We start from the raw sequence: 23,844 nt of genomic DNA on the forward strand, positions 1-23,844 counted from the left end.
TTAAATAATATTTTTATTTTTGTAAAAAAAATAACAGGTCTTTTAACAGGTTTCAGGCCAAGTCAGGTTGAATAACAAGCCAAGTTTAGTACTTTGAAAAAAGCCTATAGCAGGCTACAGGCCAAGCTCAGGCCAATCAACTACATGACAGGCCAGGCCTGTTAAGAGTAAAGCCTGGTTTGGCCTGGCATGTTTCCACCTCTAATTTTAGGGCAAGCCTACATGGAAAAAGTTTTTGTATATATAGAATGAAGAAGAAGATTTAATTTTCTTTCAAAAATAAAATGATATATTTTGTGTGATAATTATTTAATCATTCATAACAAAAAATTATTTCTTTATTATTTTTTTCTTCAATTGTGAATTACAGACACATTTTAGATAGACAATTAGACACTGATCGACATTTATCCGATATGCATATTTTTCATAGTTGTCAGAATCGAATCGGTGATCGAATCGGTTAGGTTACTGGGTCACTGGGTCATCAGTTCAACTGATGGATCACTGGTCGAACCAATTAATCCGGTATAATTAAATAATTATATAAAATTTAATTATTTTTTATTATAAGTATTTTATTTTATTTTTATAAAAATAATTATCATTTTCGAATTTTAATATTTTATTAATTAGTTTATATTTATTTTATTATTATGTTATTATAGGTAAAAACTCACATACAGTTATTTTCATGTGAAGTTGATATTTAAGAACCGTTAGATGATTTGATAAGTTTGACTAAATATCATCTAACAATTTTCAACTATCAACTTCATATGAAGACAACTGCATATGAATCTTTACCTATTATTATATACTACAAGTATTTATTGAAAAAATAATATTAATAGATACCATATAATCATGAAAAGAAAAAATAAATTGTGATTAATAAATTTTTTTGTTTATCTTTTTAATTTGTATATATTTAATAAATTTATAATTAAATAAAATATAATTGATTTAAAAATGAGTGACTTTAAAATAAAATATAATTGAGTCCAATTTATCGATTTTTCGGTCAAACTGGCCGATTCGGTCCGATTTTAATAACTATGATATTTTCTCTATCTACTTGTGTCTTAATAATAAAAAAAAAATTTTCGCCAGACATACTCAGACACACTTAAATATCATCACGTGTCAATATATCCAATCTTATTTTTAATATATATTGTTGAAATAAATTTAAAAATAGTATATATTATTATTTATTAAAATAAAAATATTTTAAATATTTTATATAATTAAAAAATATTAAAAATAGTTAAAAAATAATAATTTATATTTTAATATCAATAAAATATCAAAATAGTATGATCATTTATCTAAAAAATACTTTATATATATCGTATGCTTATGCTTATAAAAATTTAAAATTCGTGTATTCACATGTTCTGTATCATATTGTATTCAGTACATGTATTAATATCCATGCATCATAGCTCTGCACTATAGTAGGCATCCTCCATTTATGATTTTAAACAACATCCGAAGAGTGAAAATCGATGTTTTAATGAGGCCATTAAGTCATTTGGTTTTATTAAAGAAAATAATGAAATGTTAACTCAATGATTATCCATTTTTATGAAAGATAATATAATTTTTATTTTAAAAAAAAATAATTATTTGTACTCATAAACTTAATTTACGAACGTTGATAAAAGTACTCTCTAAAAAAGAAAACTAATGTTGTACTTATTAAAGATGGGTTTTATTCGACAAAAGTATCCAAATTCTAAATTTTTGTTGACTTTTTAATAAAATTTTTAAATTACCCTCACCCTTTTTATCTTCAACCTCTACCAACACTTTTTCTTCCCTAAATCTCTAGCTTTCACATTCCTCCATTATCACCACCTTAATCACCTTTTCTATTCTCTGCTCCTCTATTACCGCCACCACTACCGCCACAATCTTTCCATGCCGTGTGAGACGAAAACAACAATAAAGCCTCTAAGCAATCTACTTGTTCCCACACAACACTGCCACTTCCAACGGCACCCATCCCAAGCTCCATGGCAGTCCCAGCATCGCTTCAAGCCCGCACACAGATTATCTCTACCTCGACATGGTGGCAAGTTCAGATCCATCAGATTCAAGCTCCAATAGCACCACTAGAACCTTGATGGTGCCGCCTTACTAGAAATTGAGTGACTTACTGAAACTAAAACCACTGCCTCTCCTGTCTTGCCAAAATTTGTGGCCATGGCAGAGTGAAGAAGACAAGGACGAAAAGCATAAGGAGAATCAAGATGAAGAAGAGGAATAGTTCTTTTCTCCGAGAAGCTCTTCCAGTAACAGACAAGAGAGTCCTCCTTCCCTGTAGCAATTCTTGGAACCAAAGATTCAAGTTCTCGTTCATCAAAGGCTTTTTCTTTGAAGAAACTCGAATGCAGAAGCTTAACTTTAGAAACCCCATCTCATTCTCATTTTTGTTCCCCTTTCAGTCCCAAAAGTACCAAATTACTGCCACCACCCCATTAGAACTCAGTTTTTAAGTTGTAATTGTCATCTATTTTCTGTTTTTTCTCTTCTTCTCCTAAAACTATACAGGAGTTGAGAATAAAAAATGTGGTTAGGGTGGTAATGGATGGATGTGAAAGTTTGCGATTTAGGGAAGAAGAGATGGTGGTGAAGTTGAGGTTGAAGATAAAGGGTGGGGATAATTTGAAAATTTTATTAAAAAGTCAACAAAAATTTAAAGTTTGGAAATTTTATTACAACGTTAGTTTCCTTCTTTGATGGGTACTTTTGTCAGCGATTGTAAAGTTCATAGGTACAAATAGTTATTTTTCGAAAAAAAAGTTTATTTTGATTTTTTATCTTTTCTTTTGTGAGACAAAGCAACTTCTTTATCATCTTTTTTATTAACTCATGATGAAAATTGACTAGCTAACACGTTAAGGTGATGAATTGACATATTAAATGTCATACTTAAATTAGTCAGGGACTTATTTATTCGTGTTTACTCAGACTAAACGACTTAGTTTTGATGTCAAATTAGTTAAAAACTTATTTGTCTTAAAAAAAATTTCATACAATATGTTTTTAAAATTAATTTTTTATTGTTGTGATATTCATTATATTAATATTTTTTTCAATAAATACTTGAATGTATGATATAATAAATATAAAATAGTTATAAATATACTAGTTAATAAATTATTCAAATTTAAAATATTATTTATTATGAAAATAAGTGAATAATTCTCGATATATTTTTTAAATATATAAATAAAAATAGAAATATTATGTGAAAAAAATCAACTATTAAATTAAATTTGTCAATATATATATATTTGTATATAAATATACGTATTATTTAATTTATTTAATGTCTATTTTATATTTCAACATTTATATTGAGGACAAATTACTTAAATAAACTAAGTTTCAAAACTAATCAGATTGTCCTAAATAAGAAAGGACAACATTTTTGTCCTTCCAAATTTTATTTAAATCGTTAGCCTTCTACTGATTCAAAAAAAATATAAAACCATGAGGATTACAATGATTCATGTTTATAAATTTCTAGAGTGCAAAAAAACGTCCTGTTGAGTATAAAGTGTGGGAAGTAATTGGATTTTAAAGCAAAAAGCGTAAAACATGAGATACTTCCATGATTTATGAAGTAACATACCAAAACCAGAAAATTCCTATAATTTAGGTATAATTAGAAGAAAATACATTAAACACCAACGATTTATTCTATATGGTTAAAATAATAAGAAAGGCAATGACTTATAGTTGTCCAGAAAACAACTCAAAAGCATAAATAGCTCGAGACACGATGGTAGTGTTATAGAGTTAAGAAATGGGTGATAGTAAAGATAGTTTTCTAGCACTTATACATTGCAAGGAGAGACTAGAAAAGGTGTTACTTTTATCGGTAAGAGGAAGCCATCTGCTGTATTTATAAGGACATCAATGACATTTGTAAAGTTATCGAATAATATTCTACAAAAACTAGGTCAGTTGGGAAAAAGAGAGCGAGTCAGTTATATAGGATTCCAATTGCAGTTAGTCAAGGATTTGTAAAGTTTGATTTGTAACACCCTACCTTTCAAATCTTTATACTTAAGTCATAATTCAATGAGGGTTTGGTACTATGACACAAGATTGAGATATAAATACTTATGTATAAAAGGAGATATTAAACTAGAAGCCTGTAAAAAGGATTTAAACCTCGAATAAAAAGACAATTTGCCAATCGTTCACACTCGATAACATATATAAGCGTGTCAGAAAACTAGATAATTAAAAGCTTGAAGAAAGAATAAGGATAAAGAGACATATATAAGTATATATAAATATCTGCTAGTCTCGGCCTGCGAAGATTAGACCGGCTAGAGTTACAATAGTAAAACATTTTTATACACATCAAAAGTCTCTAAAGGCAAGTTTTCAAAATGAATGAGTTTTTCCAAAAGAAGAAGAGAATCTAAAATCAAAACAGAAGCAAAAAGTCTTCTTCGCCATCTTCCAGATAAAACTTCGGCTCATTGAGGAACGCTAGGACATGCATCTGAAAAATAGAAATAATATATGGGTGAGAACCCAAACCACCGGTTCTCAGTAAGGTAAAAGTGTCGAATCGATACAATATAAGGTAACAGGAACTCTCTAAGCAATCTTAATCTTCAAAGTTTCATTGATCCAAGTCTAGGGTTCTTACTAAACCAGAAAATAAAAACTTAGTTAAGGAATTCTAATCTATCTATTTATTCTCAATTTTTCACAAAACTCCATTCACCACATCGCATCAAGAACAACCCTCAGCGCCACCATTGACAGCATAAGAGATCTCCTAGTAGTTCAAACACATACAAAATAATACAAAGAATACAAAAATAGAGAGAACAGATAAAGTAATTAGCTCAAATAACATATAAATACAATTATTCAACAAGGCAAGCTAAACACAAGATGAACACCCAATCAATACACACAAATACAAATGATGCATGCATGCCTTACAGCCAATGAGCTCTTCTGTCGGTTATAAGCCAAAACCCAACATGTTCGGTAGCGAACCCTGTACAGTCCTTAGGTGCGCGCATCTCCAAGGGGTATTCATATTCATTCATTCATCAATATCATGCATGATTCTCAAATTAATGCTAGGGGGTGTGCCTTGCTCACCTTATCTTGGGAGTATCATCCAGGAAAGTCTAAGTGCACGGCCACATCTTGCGACAGAGGGTCAAAAAAGTGTCTCAAATCTCAACCTGAAACAAGTGGGACAAACCACAACCCTTACATCTACCCAGACAACTCAAATATCAACCTAGAGCAAGTGGGATAAAGCCACAACCCTTGCATCTATCCAGGCAGGTATCATATCAATCAAACTCATTTTCATCATCTAATCATATCAACTCATCTTTTCATTCACTTACAACTCATTTCGATTCAATAATTTCCTTCCCAACACTTTCTATCCTCTAATCCACTGTCTCTATACTTATTATAGGGGTTACGGAAGTTTACAAGCTTACCGAGAAAGCTAAATAATCAAAAACAAAGATTATGTGAGAAAATAGGACTTGTGCGTACGCATCACCCTTGTGCATGCACACAAATTAGAAGCGTTTTCCAGCTTGTGCGTACGCATGACCAATTGTACGTACGCACTTGTAAAATTCCTTCTCGCGCGTGTGTCACCCCTTGTGTGGATGCACAAGCCTTGACACCCGTTCTGACTTGTGCGTGCATACAACCATATGCATGCTCACACATACCAGAAGTTTTGGTTTTTCTACAACATTCAAATTTCAGTTTTTAAACTTCAATTTTCAATCATTCATAATTTTCACTACAAAGTTTTGTTTTCTTCATTCTTAGATGGTTTTAAATATCTTTCCACTAGATTTAATTGAGACATTTTATTCAAATCCGACCTCCGAGCACTAAGTTATAGCCCGTTGAAATTGGCTAAAAATATGTTTTTATCATAATTCTTCCATTTTCTCAATTCTCAACTCAATTCAATACTAAACTATTCCAAAACCATTTCTGCACATTCCAAATACTCATTTATCTATCCTCAACTATTCCAAGCCTAATCAACCAATTTTCAACTTATTTAACACATTCCATCGACTATATCCATTCTCAACAACATATAACATTCATATATCCAAATTCTCAATCAAAGCTTCAACATACATACTCAATCTCATGCAATAATTCACACCACTTACCTCAATTCACCACATAGGAGATTTCTCACCCAATCATGGCCTACGGCCCAATTCCACATCTAATACCATTATAACAATCAAACTACATTTTATTTCAACACAATTTCAATCTTACCAATATATATTACAATTTTCTCTAAACCAAACAATCAACCACAATAATTCAACAATAATCTTAAGTCCACTAGCCTAGGCTTTCATGTCACATTACATGGTAATTTACCAAAACTTAAACACATACCTTAATGTCGCAAATTTCAAGCTTCCAATCTTTCCCTTCCAAATTTCACCAAGTCAATCTTTCAATCACTCAATCTAACACCATATACAATTTGGCACAATGTCAAAACTATGGTTCATATAAATTGTTGAACCAAGATGAGAAAAGGAGTCCTTACCTTTACTCACTGAAATTGGTGATGGAAACCACCAAGAACACAAGCTAGAGAACTCCTATAACATCAAAATTACTAAAAATCCTCAATATCCGAGCTCAAAACACGAATTCAGACTTGAATGAGAAACTGAAGCTAGGATTTCGAGTTATTTTCTAAACCAATCGGATAGAATTGAAAAAGAGGAGATAGGCTTCATGTGGCTGCAAACGATGCGGCAATCGAAAATTGAATGTGATGAAGCTAAGGTTTTGCTCTCACTTCTCTCTTCTCTTCTTTCTCTACATGGGTCTTGGGCCCAAGTGTGGCTCAATTTATTTTCTTAACCTTTTGGCCTAACTTTGGGTCAAGACCTTTAAGATAAGTGCTTGGGTTCCATTCTAAATATTTTTTCTTATCATTTTTCACATTTTTAATTTTTTCACTCGCAGTATTGGATAAAATTAAGCCGGTACAACTAATTTTAATGCCGGTACACGTTTTTTCCAAAATAATTATATTTTCGCGCTTAATTTAATTTTCTTAATTCAAATTTTATCATTAAATTTCTAAATTATAGATTCTAATATTTTTACATATTTCGAATGCCTTGATCCCAATTAACGTAGTTTTAATGAATCAATTTACTAATTAATTTTCTCAGATCTTACACGATTCGTTTGAATTATAGAGCGATGATGACTTGTAATCTATGGTCTCTGTCATTAGCACGAGTCCCAACTCACTGACGACGCTCTATACTTTGCCTATCAGGCATATTAGGTGCATCAACTCGAGAAGGAGGTTGCCTACACTCCAAGGCGCAATCTCCAGAGGAATCCCAACTGTTCAAGGGTCTTCGAAAACATCCTCTGATGATAGAAATCTTTGTGCCTCTCGGTGCCACCAATCCATGAAATTCGCCAATAAACCGGGATCAGGGACAAGATCAAAGTGTAGAACTGCCTGTTCTCTGTGCTCCCAAAACTTGTGCCACTTCAAATGATATAAAAGGAACCAATGATCTCCACCCCTCCTATCCTTTGATATAAGAAAATCAATGTCAAGAGTTCTCAGTAGTTCCAAACTAAGGTATAACACGGTCAACCTGATGCCACTTAATAATAACAAAACAGATCGGGATAATAACAGAACACCATAATATATGATGTCCCTGCTCAAAGATAGCGGGATCCATAACGATTTGTTCCTTTGGGACATCATACGGCCTCCACAGAAACTATTAATGCATATATGATTTATGTTACAACTATATAATATTTAACTCTATGCTATCATTATATGAATGACAAACTATATACTTATTTCAGTAGATAGCAATATATTCAGCCTCAATCTAGTGTGAACTAACCTAGGTTCTCTCTCATGATATGAAGGGCTAAATTCCTTCCACCTGTAATACAATTATCTTACCATTGTGAATGAAATATAAAAAAAAAATGAACAATCACATTAAATAGAAAATTGAACGAAAAAAATTACCTCGAGACTAATGGCCAAACAAATAAATCATAACCACGTGGGCTAAATCTAGGAAAATGCCAAAATATTGATGATTGCAGAAGGGTTAACAGACCAGCTAACTGCACCATATTTTGGTTGGCAATACGATACATGCAGCGGTACAACCATGCCAACATGGCAGAGCCCCAACTATACCTTCCCAACTCATCCAGCTTTGCAACATAGGGCAACCAGCGGATGTGTACTCAAGCACCAAATTTATCTCCGAACAACTGAGTAGACAAGAGCACCATAATGTATGCTCGAGCATAAATTCTAACAGTATCTTTACTGGCATCCGACGGGAGAACCACAAATTTCTACTGGAACTAAGTCTGATAGACGGTGTACTTGTGAATATATTTATTAGGAGAAAACTCACCAAATAGCTCCTGAAACCATACCCATATTGGTCTTCCTTTGAGCATGTACAACTCAAATTCTGACAAACAACCACTCACAACCCCACCATCTATTGGAAGTCCAAACTGGTAGGCAACATCCTGTAATGTGATTGTGCATTCTCCAAAAGGCATATGAAAAGTATGGATCTCTGGACGCCATCTCTTTATAAATACACTAATAAGAGCCTCATTAAGTTTAAACCAGTAATCGTGAAGCTTAGCAACATGATACAATCTAACAGTTTAAATAGATAAGGGATGATGCGCTCTTGTAATGGCATCTTTTGCTGCTTCCTTATAGTAACAACACATCGACTCATCTTTAAAATAAATATCCAACCATGTACATGTTTTTAGATTTTTACCAATAGTGTGAGTTGTTTCATCTATTTCTTTATCTAACATTCACTGATTATACAATGTGTTAAAATCAAACACAACTATACAGATTTTTTCTAGCATCAAAAGTTCACACTATCGTCACATTTATCATAGTCAAGACAGAAGTAGAAAAAATTTTAACATTTTTAACCTCTTCGTTTATGTTTTAACAATCCCATTTAGTCGGTATAGTTGATCCGGGTAATCCATCGCAGCATTCCATTGTGTGGTGCGCCCCACCAAACTCTCTAACTAGCTCAAAATATAAATCGTTGCTATGGTTTGAGATCTTTTTTTTCTTTAAAATGGCTCACTAGAAACATTGCGATCAACTAGGTTTTATAGCTTAGACAAAGTTATGCATAAATCGTTGGGGTCTCTCATGTTTTAGCCTTCTTGAACATAAATCATGGGATTTTCAAAGGTTTTACCTTTAAACCCTTAAAACCAGGCAAATTCCCACGTTTTATGCTCAACTTGTGATCATGGTTTTCACTCTCAAAGATGGTTTCTCTAAGCCCCATAAATTGTTGCATTATTACGTGAACTATGGCAAATATCTGACACACCTTGAATCATGACCCATCACTATGATTCATGCACAAATTTGCATAAGCGTGAATCATTGTAATTTTTGTGGCTTTACAATTTTTTTTAAACCAATAGAAGGCCAACGATTTATATAAAATGTAGAAGGATAAAAATATTGTCTTTTCTCATTTAGGATAATCTAGTAATTTTGAAATTCAGTTAATTTATTTAAGTAATCTACTCTTATATCGGTAGATGATTTGATGGAAAATTTTTTTATGTACATCTAACATGACGAAATAAAAAAAATATGTAATTAAGAATAAAGAATATTAATGAAAATTGAAATAGTACCACAATATTCTTTTTTTTCTAAATTGATTTAATATATAAGATTTTATTAATATGTGTCTTAAGAACATATTTTAATAATATTATAAAAGAAATATCTTATTAAAAAATAAATTTCTTTTATTTTTTAATACATTAAATACATAAAATAACTTAAAAATATAATTATACTCCTAAAATATGTCATAAGATACAATAGATAAATTTATTTAATAAAATAAATTTTTTGACACAATATAATAAGGTAATTTTTGTTTTAATATTGGGGCAAACAATTCTACAATAGGAATATCTATACATATATATATACTTTTTAAAATATTAGTGAGGCATTTATCTCCACAAGTTTGTATACGTATCCGTCCCTGTTTACAAAATATTATTTTTCTCCGGAAAATTTGCACTATATAATGTGATACTAAACTTGGGAAAAGAGATTTTATGGCTGTTGTGAATTATCCTGCTGTGTAAACTTGTTTATTTCATCAATTCTCTTGGGGGAATTAAATTCCAATGTGCAAGTTTTTCAACACAATATCCATATAGAAATATAGAATCTGCATGCTTAGCTTGCTGGTTTCCACACTTACCATACCGGGGAATCAAACTATGGGTTGGCTAGTTGCCTAATTCTGGTGGTAATTACAATTTGGTAGTTTTATACGCCAACTTGGCCTGTCCAATCACCTTTATTTTATTTATAGAATTCAACCCGAGATGGTTCTTTTATGTACGGTGTAGATTTATTAATTCCGTAGCCAAAAGAATGATTAATTAGTTGATTTAGTTCTTCAAAATTACTTTATTAGTATAAAGTATCGAAATCAGTAATAACTTACTTATTGTAAATTGAAATTTGACCATTTTTCTTATAATATGTCAGTAATAATATAAGTCCACTCATTATTTCATTGATCGATGAGATATTTTGAAAATAACTATTGTTAGAGTTAAGTTTCTTTTTTAGTAAACATGAGCTAACTTTTTAAAAATTATTTTATTTATTTTAAATTTTAGATTTTAAATTATAAATTTTTAATTCTATATTCTTAATTATAAACTCTAAAATAAAATTGACTAATACTAATTAATTAAAAATAAATTTTTATAATTTTTTTTGAAAATAGAATATAAGATTTTTAAAATTAACTTATTAGCTAGTGTTGGAAAGGAGGCAATGCCTCCCTCAAATTGAAATTTTTAATATATAAAGGTTATTAATTTTTATATTAAATTCTCTTTTTTTTTAGAGTTATATTTTTATATATATTGGTGAGATATCAGGGATTTTAAAGTTCTATATATATATGTGGAAACAAGTTGGTGATCCCCTGTACGATCCCTATGCCTTGCTGATCTAAAAAAGTCGTTTTCCACTTCACACAACTTGGGCCACTTGTTAAGTCTTATTCACAATTATTTCGTAATTACCTATTAATAATCCTTAATTAAGATCATGATTAAGCGCTTAAAAAGAATCTGACCTTCCTGTTGCACAAATCTAGAATGTTGCATATGTAATAAACTAACAACTATGAAATACCAATCAATGACTTTACCGAAAAAAGAAGAGGGATCACAAGGAAGAAAACGACAGCAACACACTTGTGTTGAGGATGCAAATTGTGTGAACCAATTCTCTATTCTATTCCTACATTAAACACGAGTTACACAACTTGTGTGGCAAAAGCTTAACAATTATTGAGTTTAAAGGACCCACGAATCAAGACACTAGCTTGCTAGCATTAAAAATATTTGGCTACTTGCAATGGAATTTGGGTCCCAATTAAGCAAGAAGCTTTCAAAACCAAAAGTGCTAGAATTGTGTATCCGATCGAACTTCTGCTTTTTCTTGTCCAAGCTTTATGTATTTCTTTAATTGACTGATTATATTCTTTGTAGTTAGCATTATTGTCACAAGTGGTAAAAATTCGATCCAAATGCGTAAAAATCATGATTCAAATCATTTTTATTGTAAGTATTTTTATAAGTGTCTATTCAACTTGAAGATATGTTATGTCTAATGCTTTTAATAGACAAAGTAGTATTGATTCTATTTATAAAAAAAATAAAATAAAAAAAAACTAATCATTTATTAATTGTAAAAATAAAATTTATTTTAAATATAAAATTAAATTAAATTATATTAAATGTAGCATCGAAATTTGATTATGCCCCATTATTGTGTGAAATACTGAAATGCACATGATGTATCGCATATGAAAATTACAAGGAATAAATTAGAGGTTTTTTGTTAAGTACGAAATGTCTTTTTTCTTTTTTTTTTTTTTTTTTGGTAAAGGACGAAAAGCATTTTTTCTGATAAAAAGTTTTTTTTGTAGGAGCAAAAGACATTTTTTTATTAATTTTCTGATTAACAAAAATATCTTCATAAGATGTGAACTTAATTTAAAATCTTTTCAAGTATTTTTTATGACAAAAAAATGATTGCAGAATGCGAAAAATTATATTTTAAAAATTCAAAAATTTAAAAATTTAGAAATACCTTTTAGAAAAAAAAAAGTAAATGTTTTAGGCTTTTAGCAGTAAAATATTTAAGACCCGTTTGAAAATTCTAGAAGTAACTTTTTTTTACTTTTGACTTATGAAAAGTAATAGTATTAATATTTGGTGTAATTTTTAAAACCAAATTATAATTTTTTAAGAAACTATTTAGGAACTTATAGAGAAGTTAAAAAAATGACTTTTTTCATAATACTTCTACTTTTCATTACATTTCTATAAAATAAGTACTTTTAGGGTTAAAAATCCAAATATAAAATAATTTATTTATAAGTTACTTTTAACAGAATCATTTATTATTTAAGTTATTTTATCAAAAAAAATTTAATTAAATTAGTTATCTAAATTAGGCCTTAATTATTTATTGTACTGGGATTAAGTTTCCATTATTCCATAGCAGAGAGTCAGAGACTGAGTGGCTTATGGATCATACAATACTTATTCTCATCCATTTATTTAAGGGGTCTCTCTCCACGTGCTGTAGGACCACTTTGTTCTTAAAGTTACTACCCAGTACCCACTATCTGCCAATACCACACTTTTTATTTTTTATTTAGAGGCAAAATCGGTATTTCACAAATGGTGGAGTGGAAAAGTCATTTCCTTAGGAGCGAAAATATCTGTTTTAAGAATAAATAATCACACTCAAAAATTTTGATTTTAACCAAATAAAGTTCAATTTTTATTTTTGACAAAATAAATTTTTAAATATTAGTTCTATTTAACAAAATAACTTAAACGACTAAAATGATGATGACAAACTCTAACTATACATAAAAATAGTTAAATATAATTACTTTATGTTAAAATATATTACACAAAATAATACATAACAAAATTGTTTCTCTTTCCCCTAGTCAGATTTTGACAAGCTAAAAATGCGTTTGATTTATGATTTAGGTTTTTATTTTTAATTTTTGTGTTTTAATGTGTTTTTATTTTCAAATTTTATTTTTAATATTTTTAAAATTTTATAAAAAAAATAATAAAAGTTTATTTTTTATATTTTTATAAAATTTTAAAAATAAAAATACAAACCAAACTTACCTTCTCAAATTATAGTGTTATCAATTTCAACCTAAAAAACTCCTAGCCTCAGTCTTCATACAAAAGATCTTGATGGTGCCACAACCTTGCTTTTTGCAAAGTTATAGCTGGAGGCTATAGTAGTGAAATTACATCAATAATATTTTTAATTGGTGTGAAATTACATCCAATGCTAAAAGATCACTCACTTTCCTTTTAATGGTTAAGTGTTGGCCACGATCCTTTCACTCTCAATCCCAATCTCAATTTCCTTTCCTTTTGTTTCTCCCATTCATAGTTGCAACTATCATTCAATGTAATTACAATTCTGCAACCATCTTAATAACATTATGGTATGCTAAGGTTGGTGCACACCATGTCCATTGCTCGGTGCCGCAGTCGTCCACCACCGCTACCTCCTCCGTCGCGAATTATTTTTAGCTTTTCCCTCTTTATATCTCGGAGGTGCTTCCCCTGTCTACACACAAGAAAAAGAGAGAAACATCAACAAGAAAGTAGCGAGAATTTCGCAATAAAAAAGCATACGTTTGAATGATGATACATGTATGTAATGTGTGATAAACAAGTTTTGGGACTTTTCAGCAAACACAAAACAGTTTTTTTTTTTTTTTTTTGTGCAAGAAGAAGCTAAGTCACTTACCAGTCCCACACATACCTCACAAAAATAACGCCATTGTTTTTGTATCCTCATTCATTGGTAGTAATGATAATTAACAAGACCAGCCTTGAGGACATGAACAACAACACGGAAAATACCATTGATTAAAACTTTAAGAGACTCTCTAAGAAAGATTCAACACTAAACTACCTTAACTAAACCATGATTCACAGGGCTACGAACCCAAATATCATCCACATAATTCCAAAAGTCATGTATTCTTAATTAATTAAATTTGTGTGTTCTGACAGCATTTTCTACTTTCATTTTTTTTTCCTCACGAAATTCTGAAAACAGAAAACATTACAAAATAAAAACAACAATTATTTTCACAATCCAAACAAGCCTACATTTGTTGTTTCCAAAAATGATTTTTCCAAACACAAGTAATTCAGTTCAACTGAGAAGCCTGAAATGTTTAGTATTGTATTGTTATATATACTAACCCCTAAGCAGAAGTTCTGGTAACTGGTATCAAAGTCAAAGGAATTATCTGCCTTCAAAAAGTTCATCTCAGCCGAATTGCGCTTATTCGAGTTGGAGTTTCCACTATAAGCCATGCACGCGGACGAAGAGGAGCAACCGGCAGTAGTAAAAGTGGTGCTTCTATCTGATCCAATATCATCTTGAAACATATCTTCAAACAGCTGTTGCAGCTCCTCAAAGCTCTCTTCTCCATTTTCCTGTATTTTATGCAATATAAATTAATCAATTGTTTATGCTTCCAAGGCCTTCAACTCTTTGTGAATGATGACAAAATTATCAAAGCAACCAAAATACTTTCTACCTAATCATCAAATATTAGTAGTAGTAGTAGTAGTGTGTTCTGTATTTTCGCTTGATACACTTACCAATTTCTTTTTTAATGGAAAGAGCTCAACACAAAAGTGGAGCTTATTACAATAGAAAACTAAAGAAAACATACAAATAAAGCAGACACTCAAATATTCAACATCGTATTCTACCTATTACTATTATTCACTACTCTGGATGGCCACAACCCTCTAACAATTCTCCCTGCTCATGAATGAATTATGATACACTTACCAAATTGTTATGCTAATTTTATTTATTTTAACAATCATGCTAAATTTATACTAAAATCAGCAACTAGTATACAATACATATTGAAATACAAAATACATATTAAAAATGAGTTAAATTATACATATATTTATACACAAATACATAATGATTAATTTTAATGTACAAATAACATTTTTGTTATTTTAATTGTAATATGGACATTAAAATATGTTATTATCTGTCTGACAAAAAAAAATATATTGCCTTTTTTATTGTGTACTGATGATGGAAACGTTTTTCTATATGCTATGTTGATGCAAATTTAAGGGGAAAAACATATATGTAGTAAAAATGGTATTCATATTTCTTTATAGTTAAAAAAAAATATAGATTAATAAGGAAGTGTAAAAAAAAGGTAATATAACAGAAATATGCTGCCTTTATTAATAGCACCCTTGCAATTTGGGAAATTCCAAGAGAGAACAAAATAAGCATCGTTTGGGCCCAAAACGGAAAAGGGTAGCATTAGGTGATCCATTCAATGATTCAAACTATCCAAGAAAATAAAAGCAGCCCAGCTGACGTCTAGCTCAATTGGTAAAATCATATGTCTTTTAACCCACATTAGTAGTAGTAGTAGTGTGTTGTGAATGTATAAGACCACAAAAATAAAGAAACACATCAAAATTTATTGTTTTTGGCCAAAAATTAATTATTAATATTTAAAAGCATGGGCTAAAATTATGTTGTTAAATTGCTAGATTAAAAAAATTGGACTAGTGACTAAAAATACTGGCTAAAATAATAAATTTTGCTAGTCTTTCAATTTTTCTCATAAAAGATAACAGAAAAGCAACAGCTAGAGACACTGTTAATTGCTATGTCCAGCTTTATCACTAAACAAATTAAATATGTAAACAACGGTTTTGGTGTCTAGCTTTATGCCTTTATCACAATCATTCCACTAATCAAATCCAAAACAGAAGAGCAATAAATATAAACATAGGGAAAAAAAATACAGCAATACATTAAAGGGAGCTTACATTTGAGTTTGTTTGACTCATCATTGTTACCATTTCATTCAAGAAGTCCCCCATGCCCTACAAAAGAAAAATTATGCGATTAACTCACAGGATCAACATAGACTAATACACCTATTTTGGTGTGAAGCAAGATCTAATTACACCCCAAAGTCCCTAACCAATCTCAGATTCTATGAATTATTGGCTCTAACTGAAATCTAAGAACAACATGGAACATGGCCATGTGGCACGTGCCGTGTTGCACACCAATAGGATTTGAATAATAAGAAGAAAGTTCGTGCCTTTGTGACAATCTCGATGAATCAATCATTTCTAGGACAAAATGGATCCATCTTAATCTTAAACGTGAATAATGTTTCATGAATATAAAATAGGAGTTCATTATGCCCAATTCATTCCCATATTTATATATGGAATAATTTTGATACATCTATAGTACAAAACGTTTTACATATTCATCCAACTACATCTGGTTTTAGATAATTATTTATGTAGTTAATATAAAAAATAGTTAATTTTACTAATATAATGTTATATAATTAGGTACACATATAAAATTATTTTACATTGACAATGCATCAAAAAATATATATATTGAATTCTAATATCCCTATACTTACTATGTCTATGATGACTATGCAAATATTGTTATAAATTAAATTAACACTTTTTTTTCTACATTTTGGTAATACTATTTTTAGCAACATTTAAAAAAAAAACACTGCTAAATAATAAGAAATTGTCAATTTAATTTTAAAAATATTTTTTGAAACACCGTAACCACCATAAATCGTAAGCATATATATATATATATATATATATATATAGGGCAATTTACCTAAATAAATAAATTGGGTGAAAGCTTTACTCAAATACACAAAACAGAAATTCCTTAGGTACATGTGCATTTTCATACTTCTATGTAAACCGTGGGAAGCTACCACGGTTTCTGATTTTAACATAAACCGTGCCAAGCTACCACGGATTATGGTGCTTGTGGTTTGTGTGTAAACCGTGGCAAGCTCCAACCGTTTACGAAGAGAGAAAGCTAAGCATAAACCGTGGCAAGCTCCCACGGTTTATGAAGGATGAATTTTTATCATAAACCATTTATTTTTAGATGTTTGATTGCATCAATATAGTATCATTTAGACTGCGCATGATAATTGTGACAGAATACATGTATATAATAGAAGCTCAAATCGCTTAAACTATCAAATACATAGCAAATAATATATTAGACAATTCTCAAACCTTTTTAACTATCATTTCCTGTTACTTCATTATTGTATCATGTCATGCACCCAACAAAACAAAACTAATCTAATGTAATCTAATCTTCACTCTCAAATCTCAATACTCACTGCTCAATACACAATAGTAAAACAATTTTATTAACACATTCATCGTATTTTTTTAAGTTTTGGATTATAAAATTAAAGTATCAATTATATGTATAAAATATATATTAAAAATAAATAAAATAATATATATTTATACAAAAATATATAATAATTGATTATATATATATATAATTTTTTTTTTGAAAAAATACAATATCAAATTTTTGAAATGTTAGACAATGAGTACAATAACTTTTAAGAAAATTTTTTGGCTTTTTAGGAGAAAAAAATATTCTTCTTAAATTAACATTAGATCTAATGAGATTTCAAGAGTACTTGTCAGAGATCTAATGTTAATTTAAGAAGAATATTTTTTTCTCCTAAAAAGCCAAAAAATTTCTTTAAAAGTTATTGTAAACATTTCAAAAATTTGATATTGTATTTTTTCAAAAAAAAAACTTTATATTTATATATATATATAAAATTAATTATTATATATTTTTGTATAAATATATATTATTTTATTTATTTTTAATATATATTTTACATTTTAATATATATTTTATACATATAATTGATACTTTAATTTTATAATCCAAAACTTAAAAAAAATATGATGAATGTGTTAACAAAATTGTTTTACTATTGTGTATTGAGCAGTGAGTATTGAGATTTGAGAGTGAAGATTAGATTACATTAGATTAGTTTTGTTGGTGCATGACATGACACAATAATGAAGTAACAGGAAATGATAGTTAAAAAGGTTTGAGAATTGTCTAATATATTATTTGCTGTGTATTTGATAGTTTAAGCGGTTTGAGCTTCTATTATATACATGTATTCTGTCACAATTATCATGCGCAGTCTAAATGATACCACATTGATGCAATCAAACATCTAAAAATAAATGGTTTATGATAAAAATTCCTCCTTCATAAACCGTGGGAGCTTGCCACGGTTTATGCTTAGCTTTCTCTCTTCGTAAACCGTTGGAGCTTGCCACCGTTTACACACAAACCACAAACACCATAATCCCATAATCCGTGGTAGCATGCCACGGTTTATGTTAAAATCAGAAACCGTGGTAGCTTCCCACGGTTTACATAGAAGTGTGAAAATGCACATGTACGTAAGGGATTTCTGTTTTGTGTATTTGAGCAAAGCTTTCACCCAATTTATTTATTTGGGTAAATTGCCCTATATATATATATATATATATATATATATATATATATATATATATATATATTCAGCAATGTCAGAAAATTCACAAATATTTATACTTTTACTAATAAAGCAAATAAAATATAAATACAAGGAGTTTCCTTAATTAAATATAGAAAAACTTACAAAAAGAACAAGTAATTTAGACCGAAAAAAAAGTTAACAAAAATTTAAGCTCAATCTTTAAGCAATCGAAGAACATGACAAGGAATCTAAATGATAGGACAACACCTACAAATCTAGAGAAATAATAATAATAATAATAATAATAATAATAATAATAATAATAATAATAATAATAATAATAATAATAATAATAATAGATACAAAATTGAAAAGAAAGAAATAACAAAATTGAAAACGACAGATGACCAACCGAAATTGGTTACTGTGAATAGGTGCCCAAACTCCAAAGCCCGAACGAGTTCAGTGAAATGCAAGGAATTGAAACATGGAAAACAAAAAGAGATCAGAAAAGCAAAACGGCACCGTGTTGGTGAAGCGGGTAACTTACGTTTTCGTCGTCATCACTGTCGTAGACTCCCACGTCGTACATTAGCCTTTTGTTGGCGTCAGATAAAACTACACAACACACATAAAAATACTATTTTAGTTTAGACAAACAAAAAGTGCTAAACAGGGTTACAGGAATGTCTTGTGAAAATGAAATAGGTTCCTATAGAAAATTAGTAGTAATAATGAAAACGTGAAAAATAAAGAAATAAAACAACTCCTCGTTCCATACCAAAATAAAATGGCAATCTGAACTTTATTTTGAAGAAATACTAGGATGACTAATATGGATTGAAGCATGAATTATAATTTTAGTAAAAAACCGTTTAGTCATGAAAAAGGTGATAAGTAAATAAACAGTGAATCACGGGTCAATATTCAATCATAAAGATATTTAATTTAATAGTTAGTTGAATTTCTTCTACCGAAAAAAATAAAGAAAATAACAGAAGTTGAATTTACCAGAATAGGCTTGCTGGATTGCTTGGAATTTCTTCTTAGCTTCTTCCACGAACTTTGAATTCCCCGTCGCTGAACAACGATCAGGGTGCCATTTCTATCCCATCAAACAAACAAACCAAAACGATTTTTTTTTAACTACAAATTCCACTTTCAGGAACAATATTTCATTTTCAATCTCTCGTTGAAAACGCAGGAAATGGAAACATTTTCGTTTCTTTCTCCTGATGAGAAGAACAGAGAAACCCCAGATTATAACAAAAACAGGGTTCTACAAAGAGAGGTAACAGAATTAAAAAAAAAATGATGAAGTGTTTAATAATTCTAACCAGTGCTAGTTTCTTATATGCATTCCTTAGCTCTGAATCAGTGCACTCTTTGTTCAATCCCAGAACCGCATAGAAGTCGTTCTTTTTATCTCCTTCACCAGCCATTTTCCCAAGACAACTATGAAATTCTCTGAGAACCAATCAGATATGAAACTAAGGTTTTCTTGTCGACAAATTGAATCACTTTATGGATAATCTAACACAGCTTCCGTACATATCATATATTTTTAAGAAGAAAAAGAAAAATGGGATGGGAATCACACGAAACCAAACCAACAACACAATATTACTACGTACGGTGTACTGTTTATTTATAGTAATTAATAATAATAATAATATATAATTATATGATATACTTTTTCTATGGCAAGTTGGATTTCGGCTACAAATTTTTGAAATTGTATACGGCACAAAGCATTCTGGTTTTGGTTTCGTGGAGTGAAAGGATTGAAGAGCAGAGGTGCCTGCTGGAGATAGATCACACCCTAAGCCTCAAGAACTCTCCAGAGACACTTGCGCCATATATAGTTTTTTTTTTTGGTGGCTACCTTATATAGTTTTTTTAAACAAAAGTTTTGTTTTCTTTGATATTTTTTAAAGAATTTAATTTAATGTATTATCGGTATAAAATAATTTTATATATTTATTTAATTATGTAATGTTATATTTAATTTTTATATTAATTATATAAAAAAATTTTAACAATATTTTACAATTTAAATGTATTAAAATATATTTTTTAAATAATATGAGATATGGCTAAGCTTGGGGTTTTCAAAAAATAATTAAAACGAGGGTAGTCGTTTATTGACTGGGTGATGAGGGTTGAGGGGTTGGTGATGTAGGGCTGAGATTCCATGGTGCCTAAGATATTTTATGAGATTGTGCCTCCAGAAGGTTCTGTTTGCATCTGTGAATAAATATATAATGGTGAATTGAATTTGTGTGAATTGTGAGAGGAGAGAGAGAGAGAGAGATATATATGATACGAGAGTTGAACTTGAACACAAGGGAGGCAAGGACCCACCATATTGTGAGGCTTTAAAATTTAACAGCTTGGAGAATTGATTGCTCACATTGCATTGTCATTGTCACATAATGCACAAACTAAGAAAAAGTTGTGGAGCTAACTTTTGTAAATAAAGTTCCTTTTGTGGAAAACTATAATATGCAACTTAAATAAGTTTCCTTATTCCTGCATAATCAGTTATGTTCATAAATTAAGATATTTGTTGAGGCTACTCACACTTAGAAACATAATCCTGATATACACTCAAAATCATTTTTAATAACTAAATTCAATTGAGTTGGTTTAAAATTTAACAAAAGTCTCTAATACAATATGCACGTAAATCACATATTTTTTTTGTGTTTTTATATTTTTTTTTTATTATTGTTGTTGTTATACTTTTTTTTTTCTCTTCTTTTTGATATTATTGTAATATTTTTTATTTTTTATTTTTTTTCTTTTTATTTTTTTAGTGTTACACCTTAATTAATAAACAAAAAAATTTATGAGAGGATACAAGAAGAAGATGAAGTATTATTTGAAAAAAATATAAAACAAAAAAATAATATCAAAATTTTTAACTATGACAATATCTTTGATAAAACACACAAATTTTCAACTATAACATAATATCTATGATAAAAAAACACACACACACATTCTTTTTTTACTTTACATATCTATCTTTTATTTCATTAAATTTCTAAAGTGATAATTAATAAGTTATTCATGATAAAAATTAGAATATTGCTACATCCCTAGTTTTTTCTTTCCTTTTCTTATTGTTCTTTTTTGAGAGAGAACAAAAAAAAACACACACACACACACATATATATATATATATATATATATATATATATATATATATATATATTCTTTTTTTAATTTACATATCTATTTTTTATTTCATTGAATTTCTAAAGTGATAATTAATAAGTTATTCATGATAAAAATTAGAATATTATTACATCAATAGATTTTTCTTTCCTTTTCTTATTGTTCTTTTTTGAGAGAGAACAAAAAAGGAAAAAAAGAAAAGAAAAGCAGAACAAAGAAAAAGAAAAAGATGAATAATAATGCGGAAAAAGAGGAACGAGAAAGATAAGAAGACGTAACAAAAGGAGAAGGAAGAAAAAAATATGCAAATGAAGAAGGAAAAGACGACGCCGCATACGAAGAAGAAGAGCGTGTGTACATACGTGTAACTTTTACTACAAGAAAATTGCTGAGTACCATCAGATTTTTCGTCGGATTTAGCGTCGCGTGTTACCGTCGGATTTACAGGCAAAAATTGAAAGTATTTCGTCGTGTCAAACATTTACTGTTAGATTTGCTATTCCGATGATAAAGTCGCTGGTAATAATTGGAGGGAAAATGGGAAACTTGGCGTGGATTCGTTACCGTCAGATAGATCTGACGGTAACTCAATTTAGTGTGACGCAGCATTTTGGTCACCCGCAAAATATTACCGTCGGATTTATCTGCAATAAATCCGACGGTAACGAGCCCTAAAATTTGAAACGCGAACCCTTTCCCCCTTCATTTTGAATTCCCCTTTCTCTCTCTACCCTCTCCCCACTGCTCTGTCAGCCCTGCCATTGCCAGCAACCCCTCTGCAGCCCACTTTCGCCACCTCCTCTCCCCTCACCCTCTGCAACCCACTCTCTCTCTAACCCTCTCCCTCGACATCTTCTTTGGCAGCCCCATCTTCATCTCACCGCGCCATCCACCTCTACCAGCCGCCACCAACAGCGCCATCTCTCCAACATTCTCCCATCGCTGCTATCATTGTTGCTATCGTCGTTACTGCCGCCCCTGTTGCCGCTGTTACTGTCACCCCTACTGCCGCTGTTATTGCCACCCTCTTCTCTGTTCTCTTTTCTACTCCTACATTCCATGTTCTTCTTTATTTTAATATCGATATCAATTTTTGTTTTAGTTATCCTTAGTATTATTATATGTTTTAGTTGTTAATTAGTATTATGCTCGAGTTAGATTTAATTTTTAGTTTTAGAGAATTTACGTTGTTAAGATAGGTTAGATTTAAAGTATTAGGTTTTAAGTTGTTGAAAAGTGTTTGAAATTGTAAATGAATTGATCGATTAAAATTATTGTTTGGATATTCTCCTAGAAATGTTGTGAATTACTACAGCTAGTATATTGTTAATGTTGACTTCTTGTCAACTAGAGTTGAAAGAATACCTGGTTGTGTTATTTGATATATTTGATGCTTTTGAATGCCAAGTGTTCAATAATATGCCTCTTGCAATAATTAATTTTTTGGTGTGTATGTAGTGATATAATGTCACATTGGTTTGTTTGTGAACTTACTTTATATTACTACATATCACACTTTAAAATTTTACTTTTGCACAAATTCATTGTAAATTGTTATTGTCTTTTGTATGTGTATTAATATTTTTAGATTTGGTGAAATTAATTGAGTTTTGACTGATGTTGTGGATTGAGGTTAGTTAGATTTATGGGAACTATAAAGGTGGATATATGGCCAATTTTAGGGGAGGTTATGTCAAATTTTTTTGAAATAATATAAATGTTGAAGGATTTGTGTTGTATATGCTGATTAGTGTTAATTGGTATTCTCTTTGCAGATATGACGACAAGTAGCAGAGGTGTCATAAGTCGGCCTCGTGGTCATAGTAGAAGGGGGGTTTCTACCGATGTCCCAGGGACTTCTCAGTCATCGCCCTCTACCTTGACTATCCCGTCGACCCGTGTGACATCACAGGCGGGTCCACTGGACCAGCAGTTTATCATGGTTCCGAACCCCAACTACGTGGTTCCTTCTGCTACGCCCCCTCAAACTCCAGCGACAGAGACCATGGTGCCGGAATCCTCTAATGCGTCCTAGTCAGATGCCCTTCCACCATCGTCC

At 30.2% G+C, this 23,844-nt stretch overlaps 1 protein-coding gene across 6 annotated transcripts; it reads right to left on the minus strand.

Moving 5' to 3' along the window:
• Positions 1 to 13,340: 13,340 nt before the first annotated feature.
• On the minus strand, positions 13,341 to 21,048 carry LOC112776022 (uncharacterized). Of its 6 annotated transcripts, none has more exons than XR_011876913.1 (8): positions 20,296 to 20,463; positions 19,940 to 20,069; positions 19,614 to 19,707; positions 19,153 to 19,220; positions 16,072 to 16,128; positions 14,449 to 14,685; positions 13,985 to 14,068; positions 13,341 to 13,801 (listed from the first exon to the last, which is right to left on the minus strand). XR_011876913.1 is itself a non-coding variant. In XM_072226539.1 (8 exons), the coding sequence occupies exons 2-7, from the start codon at positions 20,042 to 20,044 to the stop codon at positions 14,036 to 14,038; spliced, it is 594 nt and encodes a 197-aa protein (XP_072082640.1). In that variant the 5' UTR covers positions 20,045 to 20,069; positions 20,296 to 20,441; the 3' UTR covers positions 13,341 to 13,801; positions 14,000 to 14,035. The 6 variants fall into 6 exon arrangements, 4 of the variants coding, with proteins under 4 accessions (XP_072082640.1, XP_025675756.1, XP_025675755.1 ...); XM_072226539.1 differs by having other exon boundaries at positions 14,000 to 14,068; positions 20,296 to 20,441; XR_003189766.3 differs by having other exon boundaries at positions 19,940 to 20,891.
• Between the last annotated feature and the right edge of the window lie 2,796 nt (positions 21,049 to 23,844).

The sequence above is a fragment of the Arachis hypogaea genome, chromosome 19 (genome assembly GCF_003086295.3).
Source record: "Arachis hypogaea cultivar Tifrunner chromosome 19, arahy.Tifrunner.gnm2.J5K5, whole genome shotgun sequence".
In the NCBI taxonomy this organism is placed as follows: Eukaryota; Viridiplantae; Streptophyta; class Magnoliopsida; order Fabales; family Fabaceae; genus Arachis; species Arachis hypogaea.